The 17104-nt window shown below is 43.2% G+C and overlaps 1 protein-coding gene across 3 annotated transcripts in view; it reads right to left on the reverse strand.

The window, feature by feature from the left end:
* The window catches only part of ANO6 (anoctamin 6), a 187059-nt gene that overhangs the window by 125165 nt on the left and 44790 nt on the right, over nt 1-17104 (reverse strand). For 2 of the 3 annotated variants that reach the window (XM_032493262.1, XM_032493264.1), the window contains exon 2: nt 16695-16757. The exons of the other annotated variant lie outside the window; for it this stretch is intronic. In XM_032493262.1, coding sequence (XP_032349153.1) covers nt 16695-16757 — 63 coding nt within the window. The remainder of the gene's footprint in view (nt 1-16694; nt 16758-17104) is intronic. 3 annotated transcript variants of the gene reach the window in all.

The following is a 17104-nucleotide window of genomic DNA, read 5'->3' on the forward strand; positions in this document are numbered from 1 at the left end:
CTCTACCATGACTCCCTCTTGAATTCTTTCCTGTGCGATGCCAAGGACCCTCACTTGGTGGGGTGCATCCCAGGGACGAGCCCAAGACGCGGGACATGACCATCCTCTAGCGCCCCATTTTCCTGTATCACTTCCTCTCGGGGTTGTTTCGCAGAAGAGATCAGCTGTGGCATGTGAAATGTTTAGCACAGCACCAGCGCATGGTAAGCCCAGATAAATATTAGCTATAAGCATTACACAACAAGAGGGGGAAAAATGTTATGTCTGAACCTTCTGGGAGTTCTTTTCAATTTTTAAAAAGGGGCCTAGTCTTCAGGGTATGCCGAGAAATAAAAATGCTATCAATAGTTTATTAAATGTTCCATTGTATCAAAAATTAGGAAAGTGTATGTAAATTCAGTCTAATACTAAAAATGAAGAAGACTCAAGAAAAGTCCCATGTTTAATGCATTCTCTGCTGTTCTATTATTTAGACATTTCTAAATCATGCTCATGCACTTAAATTTTGAATGTGTGGGTACATTTTTTAAGCCATCAGTTAAATAACAGACTAAGACAACAAAAAAGTCCTTCCAAATTAATCAGTTTTTAATAGTTCAGGATATTATTTTAGGCTAAAGAGAACTGAATGCCTCTACAGTGAAGGTGATTAAATTTCCACTGCCCGTTGTGCTCCCACTGTTCTGGGAAACACCATGAAAGAGTTCAGGGGGAGAAAAAAGCTTAAATTGAGCGTTGGAGAAGGGAGGGGAAAGCTTAGATTAAGCTTTAGGGGGAAAAAAAAGAGTCCAGAGCAACTCCAGCAACAAAAGCTCATCCTCTCCCCTGTTCACCCTTCCGTAGCCCAGTGGTCTCGGGGGACAGCTCAGAAGTGGGGCACCCAGCCCCGGCCCTCGTCATTCCCTTCTGCTGAAGGCGTGGCAAGGGCCACGGCCATCCTAACTGCAGAGGACAGTGAATGTGTTATTAATAGGTGGCTGTTTGAGGGAGATGCAGACTTGGGATGGGGAGGGAGAAACTGCGGCAAGAAGCATTTGGCCCTGTGCCCCATGGTACCAATCTCTGTCTATAGGACTGCAGCCTCATGACCAGCACCAGCGCCTCTCTTGATGGTCCCAGGGATGCGGGTGATCCCAAGCCATCACTCTCAGAATCTTCTGAGCACAGCATTGCTTAGCTGTGAATCTCACGCTTTAAAAGGTTTGAACCCATGTTGTTTGCTCCACAAATACTCCTCATGCGTCTTCTTTCATTATGCTTTGATTGTGTAACTTGAAATACTAGTTTGGTTGCCAGCTGGTAAGGACCTCCTGGGAGTCTCCCTGGTAGGCGGGGGTGGGGCATGGTGACAGGGGAGGCAGGCAGACCCAAACAGGAACATTCCATTCCAACTTGGGAGCTCTTTTATGGGTTGGAAAACCATTTCTTTTTAGAATCCCATCAGGGACTTCAATCATGTGATTACCCTACAGCTAGCCAGATGCAGCTACGGTAGTTTGGGCATTTTACTCTAGAAAACACCAGAGTAGTTCTTGAGATTTCAAAAACAAGCAGATCGCTTGAACATAGCTAAATCACCTTAAAGCTGCAAAGTAGTTACATTTCCTCAAAATATGCATTTAACATGCTAATTGCAGAAATAATAATACAAATGCCTGCCTCTTCCTAGGGAGTGAGTAGTAGTCCTGAGACCCCTCCCAGGATCAAATGTCTGAAGCTACCCAGTCCTTTGTGAGTTCATCTCATGCCTGTTTTTGTCCTGGTCCTTCCTTTCCACGTCCCAAGTTTATATAAACATCAGACTTTCAGACAAAATATTATCTTACCATTTTTTTCTTAGCATGCAACTTGAGCTAAGCACTAAAGCTGGTCTTAGAGATGTAAAAATGGCCATTAGGACACTGGCATGTAAAGGCTTTAGGGAAATAAACATACAAGTGGCCCAGAGAGAAGAGATGCCTGCACAGGGCTGGGGAGCAGAAGAGATTCCTGAGCCGGTCTGGCTTGGTCTGGGAGAGGCTGCCCCTAAAACCAGTCTGAGTCCGGAGGAAATAGGAGACCATCTAAGGGGCTGCTCTGATAGGAAAATCCAGATTGGAGGAGCTAACATAAGGATGGTAGTCGTGGGAATGAACAGAATTAGATGAAGTCCAGTGATATTAAGGCCTTAGAATCAACAGGCTGATTAGAGAGGAAGGTAGGGGATGCCTCAACTAGCAGACCTGTCTGGTCTGGGCATCTGGGTTCACTAAGCTAGCAGGACCTTTCATATCTCCAACTCCTCCTTCACCAATTTCAGTAGGAAACGTTAATCTTTCATTTTGCAGAGAAAGTAGAAAACTAGATGCTTCCAGGCAGAAACATCGCTAAGTCCCACTGCCGAATCAACCAAGCTACATTCATTCATTCATTCAGCCAGCAAGTACTTGTTGAGCGCCAGCACTGGGGGTGCAGAGAGGCTGAGGACCCTGCCCCCCCATCCCCGCCCCTTCACCCCGTCCATCCTGCTTAGCCTAAAGCCCCTCCCGTGCCTTCGGTTCCATTCCCACCGGCCTTTTCATGACAGAATATTCGGCACTTTTTCTTGTGACTTCAATCCACCCTTTATTTGCCCCTTACTGACATTTTTCATGCTCAAAATTCTTCCATTTTAAGGGAAAAAAAAAAGCCTCTCTGCCTGGGCAACGTAGCAGTACCGAAATGTCAAATGCACACGCTCTTTGACTCCACAATTCCGCTTTAGGAACTTGTTTCACAGAAATTCCTGGACACATATGAAAGAAATACACAAGTGATACACAAGCGATACGTTCAGAGTAGCATTATGAAAGAGAGCAAAAATATCTAAATAAAACTTAAATAAATATCAAGAGTATATCCAACACTGTGGCACAACAGAACACTACACATCTGCTTTATACAGTGAGATGTCTAAAATACGGATAAAAACACAAGCTTTAGCAGATCATATAACAATAAACCCAATGTTTGAAAAGTAAGTAATTAAAAATGTGTATATGGTACATGTGCACAGAAAAATCTTAAAAGATACTCCCCAAATTATTAACAGTGGTTACATATGAGGGAATGTGATTATGGAAGTTATTCTCAATCATATTTTTTAATGTTTACAATTTTTAACAATGAGTCCATATGCTTTGGTAATCAGAATAAAACGATAAAGATAAGAGGCTACCATAAAAAGAAAAAGCAACCAGCCTATCAGCCTTTCCCTCTGCAGCTGTTGTATGTAACAGAGTCCAAAATCCCTACCACCACCGCCAGGGCTCTGGGTGAGCTGGCTCCTCGAAGGGGGTCCAGCCGGCTCCCGGCTCCCGCTAAGGTCATGTGTGAGTTGCACGCAGCTAAACCTCATGTCCATTTCACACTTTTGTCTTATCTGAGTCTCCACAATCACTGGCACCGCTGACCACGACTTCCTGTGAAGACTCTCTTCTCTTGCAGGTTCTTCTGCACCCTCTGGTCTCCTCTGTTGGTGCCTCCCCCCTACCTGGGCCTTTACTTCTGAAAATACTCAGGACTCCACCTGAGGCCCACTCTGCTGTCATCTACCGCATGGCATCTGCTAACACCTTTAGGCTAAAGGTTCCAAGTGCAGTGCTCAAATTCGTACGTCTCTTCTGAACTCGAGATTCATACATCCAACTGCCAGTGGGACACCTCCACTTGGAAAATGTGACATCAAGCATCTGAGACACGGAGCGTTTGCACAGGACTTCCATTTACACACACACAGCTATTCCTCCAGTATTTCTGGTTTCAGTAAATGACACCACCATCTATTCAGCTGGTCAAGCCAGAAAGCTGGGTGTCCACCTGGACTCCCCTCTCTCGCTCATCCCCACGGCCAACACTCACCACCCTGTGGTGCTCTGATTGCTGATTCTGTCCACATCCTCTTAGCATCTCACGCTGCCAAGCCCCCAGAAGCCCTTATCATGACTACAACACTCATCTCCTGACCCACCAGCAACTTAAGCCCCCTCCCAATCCCTTCTCCCTTCAGCAGTCACAGTAGCCTTTGAAAATGCAATTCTGACTCAGTACTTTTCTGCTTTAAACCCTTTCATGGCTTCCCATTAAGAAGTGCCTTTCAAATTTATGACAACAAGCATGTGTTATTTCTGTAATAGAGTAAAGAAGAACAGTAATTTTTAAAGAAGTTGGGTGAAAAAGAGACTTGGCAGGTGAGGGAATGTTGCATAGCTCAGGGGTACAATGCGTGCCTAGCAGGCGTGAGGTCCTGGATTTAATCCCCAGTACCTTAGTTAAAAAATAAGTAAGTAAATAAAAACCTAATTACCTCCCCCCACCTTACAGTCTAAAAGTCTAAAAAAAAAAGTCTAAGAAAAATAAAACGAAGTCTAAAAAGAGAGAGAGAGAGAGACTATAAGTATCATGAGAACAGGGGTTATGGCTGTTTAGTCTGAAGGAGACCTTCCGTGCCTAGCCAAGGTCTTTGCGCACAGTTGGCCCTCATAAATGTCAACTGTCTAAAAGAATTAGATGCAGTAGAACCTAGGATGGCCAAAGGGTTGAGGAAGGTATATTTTTGCCTGTTGTGCCTTGTTTTGCAAGATGAAATATGCATCCCCGTGATGTATGTTACAGATTCATACACACACGCACATGTTGACGGAAAAGATTGAAAGAAAAATACCCAGGTGGGATCACTGATGGAGAGAGGCAAGGGAGAGGGGTTAACCTTAACCAGAAAAACAAAGATGAGTGTAAACAAAACTTTATATATGCATCACACACACACACACACACACACACACCCTTTTTTTTTTTTAAGGGAAGGAGAGAAAAGAAATTGAGGCAATACCCCCTGAAGGTTTCCATTTCCTCTCTGACTTAAGATGCTCTGCTAAGAATGAGGGGGAAGGGTGTGACATAAAGACAAGAGGAAAGCAGTGAGAGCTGGAAAACGTTTCTTTGATTGGTAAGAGCATCAGCTGGCTTGGTGTGTGGGGTTCAGTTTCTGTTCTGCTGTTTTATCCCTGAGCTCTGCAAATGCTCAGGACTCTGATTTTCCCTCTGGCCCCCTGCTCCTGAGATAACAGCTCCCCAGAGTCAGAACTAGAATCAAGGTATCATCATAACCTGGAGAACAAGATGGTTCCTCCGCCCCGCCCCACGGAGATTCTGTCTCAGTAACCGGGGTTGGGGGGGCTTTGATGGCTCGGAGGAACCGCACCTTGGTCTCTGCACCACAAGGTCACCGGCCTCACAGATTACATTTTCTCCCCAGCCGTTGTACTGGCCACTGCTGAGCACACGGCGTTAGCGATCACACCCGCCAGCCAAAACCACAGTGACACAGGGCATCCACTCTATCTCTCCATCTAATTGAGAAACAGCAACATAAAGGAGAGAGAAAATACAGATGAGCCATTGTCTCCTCACACACGGCTTGGATGGGAAGGACACATTTCCTGGTGGGGCAGTACCAGGATAGCATCCCTGCCAGAGAGTGAAAGGGGAAAAACAGACCTCTTTCTCTTTTACCTCTCTGGTCTTTCTGGCTCAAAACTAACATTTTATCTAGCTTTTGAGAACACGAATCCAAGTATGCTTGGGAGCTGAACTGCTATCCGCTGAAAATAGCCAAAGACTTAAGAATTTTTAACCTTTTAACAGTTTCTTGTTCATGAAATACGGGTTGCTGTGTTACTGGAGACTTTAACGACATCAGAGTTGCAGAGACCAACTGGCAAATACAAGGAGACGCTCACACATTTTGCGTTTCCTCAGTTGGCTGCCGCGACCGTGTTTCCTAGTCGAGTGTTCGGTCACACAGGATTATCTCAACTTCTTAGAAATGAAATCAACCTACAGGTACAAAGAGACCTTAAAATGATTGATTTCAGTTCCCAGGTCTTCTAGATGAGGAAATGATGATGAGAGAGACTGCTCAAGATTAAACAGTTTGTAGGAAATCTGGGACTAGAATCCACGTCTCCCAACTCCCAGTGCAGAGAACTTGCCTCCACACCCCACTCTGACTGTGAGTGAGGAAAGAAGTGACATTGGTGAAAATGGAGATTTCCAGCTTACGTGGAAATCTGTTTCAGAAGTGCGATCATTAACAATCATTTGAAGATGGAGTACCGAACGCACACACTTAGTCCTGCTCCCTCCTCAAATCCAAGAACATAAAGAGAAAAAGACAAAGACCACAGAATTAGAGTAATACAAATCTGGAAGAATGAGAACAGAGAGACAAGTGGCACCTGGCTGAACAGACTGGAGAAAGCTCAGTCCCAAACTGGGACCACCGAGAAGCAATTCCATGGCAGTGACAAACCCCCCAGAGGCTGAGGGACTGGAGGCACCAGGTTCCTCTGGAAGCAGGGGTGAGTGTGGGGCAGAGAAATGGCTAAAAGTTGGTTTAAGAAGTTAAAGACACCTAATTCTCTCCCTTACTCCTTGAAGACAAGTGATTGCCTCTAAACCCCCAGGGCCCATCTGGGAGAAGACAGGAAGTAGATTCTTTGGGAACAGTCAATACAGGATCTTCGGACTGGAGGATTCTAGGCATAGCTGGGGATGGGGACTCCATGCTGAGAGATTACACAAAAACTACTGCTGAATGGTGAGGCCCCCAGTCTTCTACTTAGCTTTCTGACCACTCATATTTTCTCTGGGGAGTCCAATCAGAAAACAAACAAAAACTAAACCTAAAGGTACTACCATCGGGATTTCCCAAGCAAAACAAAAACAAACAGCCCAGCCAGGTTTCCCTAGAATGATGCCGCAAACTGCCAAACCCCAGCCACTAATCTAAACAAGGAGGGAACAGCACGACTTCCCAGAGTCTAAGGTAAGCACCTAACAGAGAAACAGCAAAGCAACTTAGAGGAGAGAGAAAAATCACAGGAAGAAGAAACTAAAAATAAAATAAAATATAAATAAAATAAGATACTCTAGCATCTTCAGAGATCCATGAAATAAAGACAAGATGTTATTAAAGACAGAAATATTAAGAGAACAAAAAACAGCTCATAGAAATTAAAATGATGGCAAATTACAAATTCAACAGGTGGTGGCTTGACAGATACAATTCAGGAATATCCAAGAAACCTGAACAGGATTACGGAGATGGAAACCAGCAATGATGGAGACTTGGGGGCCAACACAGGACCACTAACATCCGAGTTAACAGAGTGTTCAAGGTCAAAGAAATTGGAAGGGAAGTCACTGTAATCTCCAGAATTGAAGGACTTCTTTCCCCCAGAACTAAACGACACTATTTTCTGTTTAAAGAAAGGACAGGAGTGGGGATGTGGGAGAACGGGGTTTCCACAGTGAAAAGGCCAGTTTCCAGTGTATAAAAATGCAGACAGACCTACACCAACACACACCAATATGGAATTTCCAGAGAAGGAGTCCTCATACAAAGGAGTTTAAGCCAGAATGGTAGGAAATTCTCAAAAGCAACTCTGGATGGCAGAGGTTTCAAAACTCTGAGACCACATGATTTCTACCTTAGAATTATAAACTCAGTCAAGCCATCCATCAAAGGTCAGGGAGAACAAAGTTATCGGCAGACCTGCAAGTCTCAGAAAATTACCTCTTAACACCCATTTTCTGTAAGAAACTGGAGAATGTGCTCCACCAAAATGAAGCCATAAACCAACAAAGAGTTCAGTTGTAAGTTCCAGAGACTGACGGCTCCACTGCAAGACAGGCAGAAGGGAGTCCTCAAGAGGGCAGTGAAGGGGGAGTCCGAGCTGTTCTGTGGCCGAGATCGTAACCTGGACAGAGAGGTCAGGAGGCTCTGGGAGGAGGTGCCCCCAAAGATGAATTCGGTAGATTCTCTATGTGGTTGAGTAATTTGGAGAGTTTACCACTGGGGTAGGGCCTGGGGTTGAATATTCCTAAGTACATCAAAAATGAAGAGATTTTTAAAAATCAGTATCCGCTTGTGTAGTCTTGAAAGGAAAAGTAATCAGATGATATTACAGGGCTCCGCTGTAGAAAGTATGACACAGTTATAATAAACACTGCATATTGATCTCACCCCAAATTACTCAACACGATTATGACTGGGATGATGGGGGCTGGAAAGGTTTGTGTGAGAAGGGGAAAGGCTCAGGGGTAAGTGAAAGGGAGCTAAATACTCTCTTTTTCATCGATAGGTAAGTCCTCAAACTGAAAAAAAAAATCAGTAAGTAACAACACAAGTACCTTAATGAAAGATACAGAAGTGATTACTAAAATAATCAGCTGAAGTTGAAATCACGTGCCTCTGGGGAACAGACAATGAAAGGGGAGAGGTTGCTGGATTTCATAACAGATCTTGAAGTATTAATTTTCTAATTATATGAACTTTAGTAACTATACAAAACTTGGACAAAAATTAAAACTTTTTGTTTTAAGGCGGAGAGTCATGTCAAACATCTCATGAGATGACACGTACCAACATCAGAATCCCTGTTCAGGAGTCTATCACGTGTCAGACACTGGACTAGATGCAGAAAATACAGCAGAAAACGTTAACAAGACAGAAAATGTCTCTTTTCAGGGAATTTACATTCTAGAATAACAATTAACAGATAATTTCAAAATAATTGACTCTGCTCAGTGACAAGGAAATAACATTAGGATGGAAAATAAGAGAGGGCAGTATTTTCGGCAGTGGGTCAAAAGAGGTTCCCTGGGAGACGATATTTAGATTGAGACCGGAAGGGTGAGATGGAGTTGACCCCAAAGGACTGAAAAAAGAACTCAAGGGGGCGGGGGCGGGGGGGGGGGGGGGGAGTAAGCCAATGATTCTGAAGCAGAAAATATCTTGGTGTGTTGAAGGATATGATGATATCCCTGAAGGATGAAGAAAGTGGTCGGTGTGACTGCAGAGTGAAGAGGTGGGAGGCTGGGGAACACAGCGAGGTTGAAGAGGAGGCGGGGGACATGACACACGCACTGACAGGTGAGCAGTGCGGGGCATCCCAGCATTGGAGCGCACTCTGCTGTGAAATGAGCAGGAACTACAGACCGGTTATTAGACACTGCTGAGCTCCAGGTGACAGAGCCGGCCTAAGACAGTGGTCGTGGAGACAGAGAAGACACATTCAAAACACATTCTGCAGGCAGAACTAAAAGTCCTGGGGGAAGGGAGGTCAATGAAGGAGAAACCCAGGATGACCCCCAGGTTTCTGACTCTGGAAATTGGGAAGATGGTGGTGCCATTTACTGAGACAGCAAAGACGGGATGTGGAGAGGCAGGTTCAGCGTGATGGGATATGGATGGGAATCAAGAGTCCCTCCTTGGGCATGAGACATCGAGGAGGCAGTGGCAGGTGGGGTCTGGAGCTCAGAAGCGGTCTGTGTTGGAAATTTACATACACTGAGGAGTCATCAGCTCATTAATGGCATATAAAGCCCTGGAAATAGATGAGTGTGTAGAGTGAGATGTGGGTCTAAGCTGCACCTGGAAGAAATCTCAATAGTCAGAGGTCCCCAAAAAGAGATGCCAGCGAAGGATCAAGGAATGGCTAGTAGGGAAAATAGAAACCAAGTTAGGAAGAAATTTCAAGCACAGAATGAAAAACTGTGCTTGAAGCTACTCACAGATCTGGTAAGACAGGATAGGAATGTATCTACTGCAAGCAGTAACACAGAGATCTTGAATGAGAAATTTCACAAGAGTGATGGGGAAAGATACCAGGCTGTCAGAGTGAAGAGAAAATGAGTAATGACGAGCTACAGTCCGTCTAGATAACATCTTAGAAATTCTGCCTTTAAACGGAACAGAGAAATGAAGTGAGAGATGGAGAGGAATCTCAGGGTCTAGGAAGGTGCTTAGCTCTCTAATTTTTAATTCTCTTACCCTTTCAGTCATTCAGGAAAATACTTACTGAACACCAGAACAACATCCTTAGGGAGTTTATGATCTACCAGGAGACAGAGGCAATAAACAAATACACATATAGGAATTTCTGGTGGAGAGAAACGCATTAAAAACAGATAAAGCAGGTCAAGGGGAGAGAGAGTAAGAGTGATATCATAGAAGGGTGAGTCAGGGCTGCCAGCTCGGAGCGGGTGGCATTTGAGGGAGAAATGAATAAAGTGTAGGAGCGGGAATCTTGGACAGGAAGCGGGTGGGAGGTGAGAGGAGGTGGACAGTGCTGCAGGTGGAAAGGGGGACGGGGCGGGTGGGGGAGGAGGGGTGCATGGCAAGGGGCAGAGAGGCCGATGTGGCTGGGGCACCTTGAGAGACAGGCAGGGTGGGAAGGGATGGGGACAGACGTGTAGCAGGGGCCTTAAGTGCAACAGGGTTGAGAGTTTGAGCTGTGCACAGCCTGCAGGGAAGCCACTGCGGGTAGCACAGAATCATAACCCAGAAGAATCACTGCGCTGCTGTGTGAACTCAGACCAGGAGATGCGCAAGTGGGGGCTCACTTAGGAAGCAGCTGCAGAAGGCCCGGCAAGACGTGGTGGTGGCCTGGGATCCAATTTAGGAGAAGGGGTGGGAGGTTAGGAGCACATAGATTTGGGATGGATGCTAATGGCTCTAACAGGAGGTGGGAGAGAAAGGCAGGGATCCAGGATGACTTCAGGCTTTTGGCTGAGCAACTGAGTAGATTTGCTGCTGAGATGAGGAACGCTGGAAGATGTGCAGGATTGGAAAACCAATCAAGAATCTGATTTTGGACAGAAAGAGACTCACAGACATAGAAAACAAACTATGGTTCCCAAAGGGGAAAGGGCAGGGGGTAAGGAGAGATAAATTAAAAGTTTGGGATTAACACATACACACTACTATATACAAAACAGATAAACAAGGTCCTACTGTATAGCACAGGGAACTATATTCAATATCTGGTAAATCTATAATGGAAAAGAATCTGAAAAATAATATATATAACATATATATCATATTTACCTATCATATATATATATATCTGAATCACTCTGCTGTACACCTGAAACTAACACAATATTGTAAATTTATATTTCAATCAAAAAAGAATTTTGGACCTAAATTTGACATGTCTATTAGACAACCAAGTGGAGCAGTAAAACAGGCAGCTGAAAAGCAAGGGAGAGACCGGGACTGGAGACAAGTATGTGACGGCACCAGCACACAGACTTCAGGTATGCAAGGCCCCGGAAATGAAGGCGATCTCCTCAGGAGTGAGTTAAGATGGGGAAGAGGTCAGAGAAAAAAGCCCTCAGCACTCTAAAGTCTAGAGGCCAGAGATGGGTAGAGTGGGTCCAGCAGAGGAGACGGAAAAAACCAGGGAGTTGTGAGCAGAAGCAAGATGGAGAAGCATCACGGAAGGCAAGTAAAGAATTTCAGGAAGGAGGGAGTGGCGGACTGCGCCCAGGGCTGCTGGGACGCGCCTGAGCTCCGGGATAAAGTGCCAGAGGCCTCTGTGACTCATGATGAATGAGCAACGCTCTGAGATAACATTCCTTCCCTAGAAGTGTATTCAGACAACGTAGTTATCTGGAACAGGAAGCCTCCGCTTCTCTGGAACACCAAGGCTCTGTTCTAATGAATGCTTCATCATGGATCCTCCCAGCAAGCAACCCAGGAGACCCCTGCGCCTGTGAAATGGAAACAGCTCTGATGCGTGAGCCTGAAAAGTGGAGAAGCAGACCAGCGTCCAAAGCAAAGAGAATCCGATGTGACAGGGAAGGCTGGGACTCTTCGACAGATTTCTCCATTTTTCTAACTCACAGCCTAGAAGAGGAAAATGAATGAAATCAGCCCTCCCATCTCACATACCCACAGACTCTGCAGAACAACTGAATTATTGTTCCTGAGCCTTGCCTCCCCCTCGCACATGATTCTTTATTCATGTTGCAGCTCCTGACTTTTTAAATCGTGTTTAATGAGGTTTAACTTCCTTACAGCAAAAATGGACCCTTTCTAAGTTGGATGCCTTTTGACAATATACTGTTATAGAGCCTCCACCACAGTAAAGATACAGAGTATTTCCATCACCCCAAAAAGTTTCCTCTCATCCCTCTGCAGTCAATCTCCTCTGCTCTTCTAGTCCTTGGCAAGCAATGATCTGATTTCTGTCTCTAGAGTTTTGCCTTTACAGAACACCGTAGAAATGGAACAAAACATATGCAGGCTTTTGTGTCTGGCTTTTTCACTTAGCAATATGCCTTTGAGACGTGTTCATGTTGTTACTCCCATCAGTAATTTGTTCCTTTTTGCTGCTAAATAGTGTTCCACAGTATAGATGTACCAGGGTTTTTCCGTTCACCAGCTGATGGACATTTGAGTTGTTTCCAGGTTTTAGCTATTACTGTTAAGCAACAGTAATTTTTTGGCAGGAAAGAGCTCTCTGCAGGAGACCCCTTTGGTCTTGTCACTAACCTTAAACCAGGCACGCCCACGCTCTACTCAGCCGCAGCCTTAGCGCACCTTTTAAATCTTTTGATCACACGATACCTTGCCGAACCTGTTGGTTTTCTGGTTTTCTCCATAAATCAAACAAGTATAAATGGAGAATAATTAACAGATGACCAGATCTCTTCCCTGGCTTCCCCCTCAGTAACCCGGCAAACAATCTGTGTGAACAAGACAGCATCTAAAGAAAAGATCACGAGAAGTTGAGAAGCCCACACACGGTGGGGATGGCCTCACCTCTGACCCCTCATCTCAATGATTAGCTGAGATTACTTTCCTTATTTCCCTTTAAAAACTTTCATGGCTGAGCAGAATCTTCCGAGATGGTCAGCTATTATGAGTAAAACTTTTATGAACGTTTGCTAAAATATCTTATGTGGACACAGGTTTTCATTTCTCTTGGGTCAGTACCTAGAAGAGGGATGGCTGGACCAGGTAGCATCTAGCTTTCGTCCACTAAGAAGAGCTAACACGTCCTGAGCACTAACTTTGCATCACGCAACGTTCTAAGCTCTTTACAGGCCTTACAATATGTAGCTCTTAAAACGGCAATCAAGTGATGACTGGTCCCGTCTTACTGAGGAGGACTGAGGTGCAAGGAGGTCAGGTCCCTTGCTCGCCATCTCACCGCTAGTGGGTAGCGGAACGAGGATCCTCACACTCAGGCACTGCCCGGCAGAGCACAAATCATCAACCATTTCTGCTTTGCTGCCTCCCTCAAGTCAAACATGTCATGCTTGGGAGAAGTATCCCAGAATTCGACCTGACACTATGTCTTTTGACCAAAAATAGCCACTGCTGAGTGCACTCCTCTCCTCCTTTTTAAATCATGACGAGTACACGGGAACTCTCGGAGGGTCGCTGCAATAACGTGCCGTTTTGAGGTCAGAACTTGATAGGACATTGTGAGGAAGTGCTTTTAACTGTGTCACAGAACTTTATAAATGTTAACTCAAACAACTCCAGGGGAAGCTACAGTCAGCCCTCCACCACACGGCAGATACTCATGGTTAATGACAAGGCTCCTCCGGAGATGTCTCCACTCGCACGACGTAAGAGGCCATGTTTGGGGGAAAAATTCAAGGACTCTGGAATCAGACAGACCTGGATGCAAATTCTGGCTCTCCTCTCTGGTGGAGAGGTGTGTACAGACCTCCTCACATGCAAAACCTGGTGGGGATGGGTCCTAATTCACAGGGCAGTCATGTAAAAATACTGAACACTGTATCTTACATATTTAATAAACACTTCCTTTCCCTCCTTCCCTTCCTCTTCCAGAATATATCACTGAGCCTCTGAAATTAGTGAGAGAGAAGTTGGTTACTTAGCAAAAACCTTCATTGGTTTAATTTTTCATTGGAAGAGCAGCAAAGGAGACTGTTAAGAGGTGGTTCTTTAAAATTTCTTATCTTAAAGAAAAAGTTATGCAAACTTTGCACTTTATTCCACAGTATATTCAAAATCATTTTAATATGACAATGGTATACATTTACCTCCAGCTAAGTGACTTAGCTTTCTCTGGAAATTTCAAAGGATATTTATTTCAGGAAGATTTCCACTGATAAATGGTGTCTTCGCTCACAATTACCTGCGATGTGAAGACTCCGAATTACAAACCATGAACCTACAAAGTCTTACCAAGACTTCAAAATGATTTCACACACTCAGGTCAATATTGGCTACTGTCCGCAACATTTTATCATCTCAACATCTACCTGACAATACAGCCCAGTTTGCAGTCCTGACTCCAAAAACATTGAACTCTGAATTCTCCAAACAAGAAAAATACCTACTTTCTGTTGCCCCTATAAGGAGCCTCCTGGCCACCTATAAATCATAGAGATACTGGCTGTAGTCCACTTTCTGAGACTAAGCTCTGTTACGGCTACTAGAGTAAACATAAACACTGCAAATCTGGAAACATTTTTCAATTAACAAAATTAACAATAAGACATGGTTACAAGCATGACCTTAAGTAAACTGGGATGACAGAAGAGTGCTAAGTTTTTTGTTGTTGTTGTTTTATTTTCAATTTTTTATATATATATTACATATATGTATTTTCAGATTATTTTCCATTGTGGGTTATTACAAGATATTGAATGTAGTTCCCTGTGCTACACAGTAAATCCTTGTTGCTTATCTATTTTATGTATAGTAGTTTGTATCCAATAATCTCATACTCCTAATTTATCCTCTCCCCCATCTCTACTCCCTTTGGTAACCATAAATTTGTTTTGCATGTCTGTGAGTCTGTTTATATTTTGTAAATACCTTCATTTGTAAGTTTTTCAGATTCCACATATAAGCAATATCATATAATACCTTTCTCTGTCTGACTTACTTCACTTAGTACGATAATCTCTAGGTCCAGTCATGTTGCTATAAATGGCAGTATTTCTTTCTTTTTTATGGCTGAGTGGTATTCCATTGTGTGTGTGTGTGTGTGTGTGTGTGTGTGTATGTATGTATGTATGTGTATATATACATACATATATATATAAATACCACTTCTTCTTAAAATAATCGTCTGTTGATAGGCACTTGGATTGTTTCCATGTCTTGGCTATTGTAAATAGAGCTGCTATGAACACTGGGTGCATGTATGTTTTCGAATCAGAGTTCTTGTCTTTTCAGATATATGCCCAGGAGTGGGATTGCTGGATCATATGGTAGCTCTAACTTTTTTTTTTTTTTTTTAAGGAATCTCCATACTGTTCTCCATTACAGCTGCACCAATTTACATTCCCACCAACAGTGGAATGTTATTTGTTTTATATATTTAGGTGTTCCTGTATTGGGTGCATATATGTTACTAAGTGTAATATCCTCTTCTTGTATTGACCCCTTTATCATTATATAGTATCCTTCTTTGTCTTTCTTTATGAACTTTGTTTTAGTCTATTTTGTCTGATATGAGTATTGCTACCCCCACTTTCTTGTCATTTCCATTTGCAGGAAATACCTTTTTCCATCCCTCCACTTTCAGTCTATGTGTGTCTTTCAGCCCAAAGTGAGTCTCTTATTGGCAGTATATTGTAGGTTCTTGTTTTTTTTTTTTTTTTTTCTGTTCAATCTACTACTCTGTAACTTTTGATGGGAGCATTTAGTCCATTGACATTTAAAGTGATTATTGATAACACCAATGTTCACAGCAGCACTATTTATAATAGCCAAGACATGGAAACAACCTAAATGTCCATCAACAGATGACTGGATAAAGAAGCTGTGGGATATTTATACAATGGAATACTATTCAGCCATAAAAATGACAACATAATGCCATTTGCAGCAATATGGATGTCCCTGGAGAATTTCATTCTAAGTGAAGTAAGCCAGAAAGAGAAAGAAAAATACCATATGCTATCACTCATATGTGGAATCTAAAAAAAAAAAAAAAAAAAGACAAATGAACTTAAATATAAAACAGAAACAGACTCACAGACATAGAATACAAACTTGTGGTTGCCAGCAGGGGAGGGGGTGGGAAGGGATAGTCTGGGAGTTCAAAATTTGTAGATACTGATATATATATATAGATACTGTAGATACTGGTATATAAAAAACAGATAAACAAGTTTCTACTGTATAGCACAGGGAAATATATTCAAGATCTTATAGTAGCTCATGGTGAAAAAGAATATGAAAATGAATATATGTATATTTATGCATGACTGAAAAATTGTGCTGTACACCAGAAATTGACAGAACACTGTAAACTGACTATAACTCAAAAAATTTTAAAAATACAGTGATTCTTGATAAATATGTACTTATCACCATTTTAAACCTTGTTTTCCAGTGGGTTTTTTAGTTTTTTGTTCATTTCTTCTTCTTTTTGCTTTCCCATTTGTGGATTGATGGTTTCCTTTTGTATTTTGCTTGCATTGTCTTCTTTCTGGTTTTTGTGAATCTGTTGTCTATTTTTGACTTGTGGTTACCCTGGTTTTCAAGTATGTTAACTCATAACCATATCTACTGGTTTTAAACTAATAGTCATATAAGTCCTGACCCGCAGCACAGTAGGTGGTAGACAGGTAACAATAATCTTCGCTTTCAGAAGCTATTTTCAAAAGCTAGTATACAGAAATGGATTATTTTTAGCAATCCATGTGGGCTAATTGGTGAATAAAACATTAGGGAACTTCAATCCAACAAATATTATCTGGGCCCCTACTATATGCCAGCAAGTTTCCAAAAGGACAAGAAAGACATGAGCCTTGTACTTCTAGAGCTGACAGTCCGAGGAGAAAAGTAAGCAAGGACATTGTTCAAACATCAAGGAAGGACATCTTACCCAGACTGGAAGGGAGGACCGTGTGAGGAGCCATTAAAGGCCTCTTGGAGACAGGAACTTCACCTGAAGGATGAGGAGGCATCAATAAATACAACAAACAAATATAAGGGGGATGGATTAGGCCACGGAAATTCCAGTCGGAGGCATCAGACCGAAGTCCCAGATCTGCTTCTGCAACAGCCAGGATCTGACTTTGAGGAAATCACTTGAACTTGCTAGTTCTCCTTTTCCTTATCTCTGATGTGGTACGGCTAGATTGCGTCAGTGGACCTTAACTCTCCCTGTGCATCAGAATCATCTGGGTGCTTTCTAAGAATCCTGGATACCTCCCCCCCAGAAATGTGGTTTTAGTGGATGGGGCAGCAGGGTTTCTTGCAATAGCTTTCCAGGTGATTCTAGCCCGCAGCCAG

The sequence above is a fragment of the Camelus ferus genome, chromosome 12 (assembly GCF_009834535.1).
Source record: "Camelus ferus isolate YT-003-E chromosome 12, BCGSAC_Cfer_1.0, whole genome shotgun sequence".
Taxonomy (NCBI): Eukaryota; Metazoa; Chordata; class Mammalia; order Artiodactyla; family Camelidae; genus Camelus; species Camelus ferus.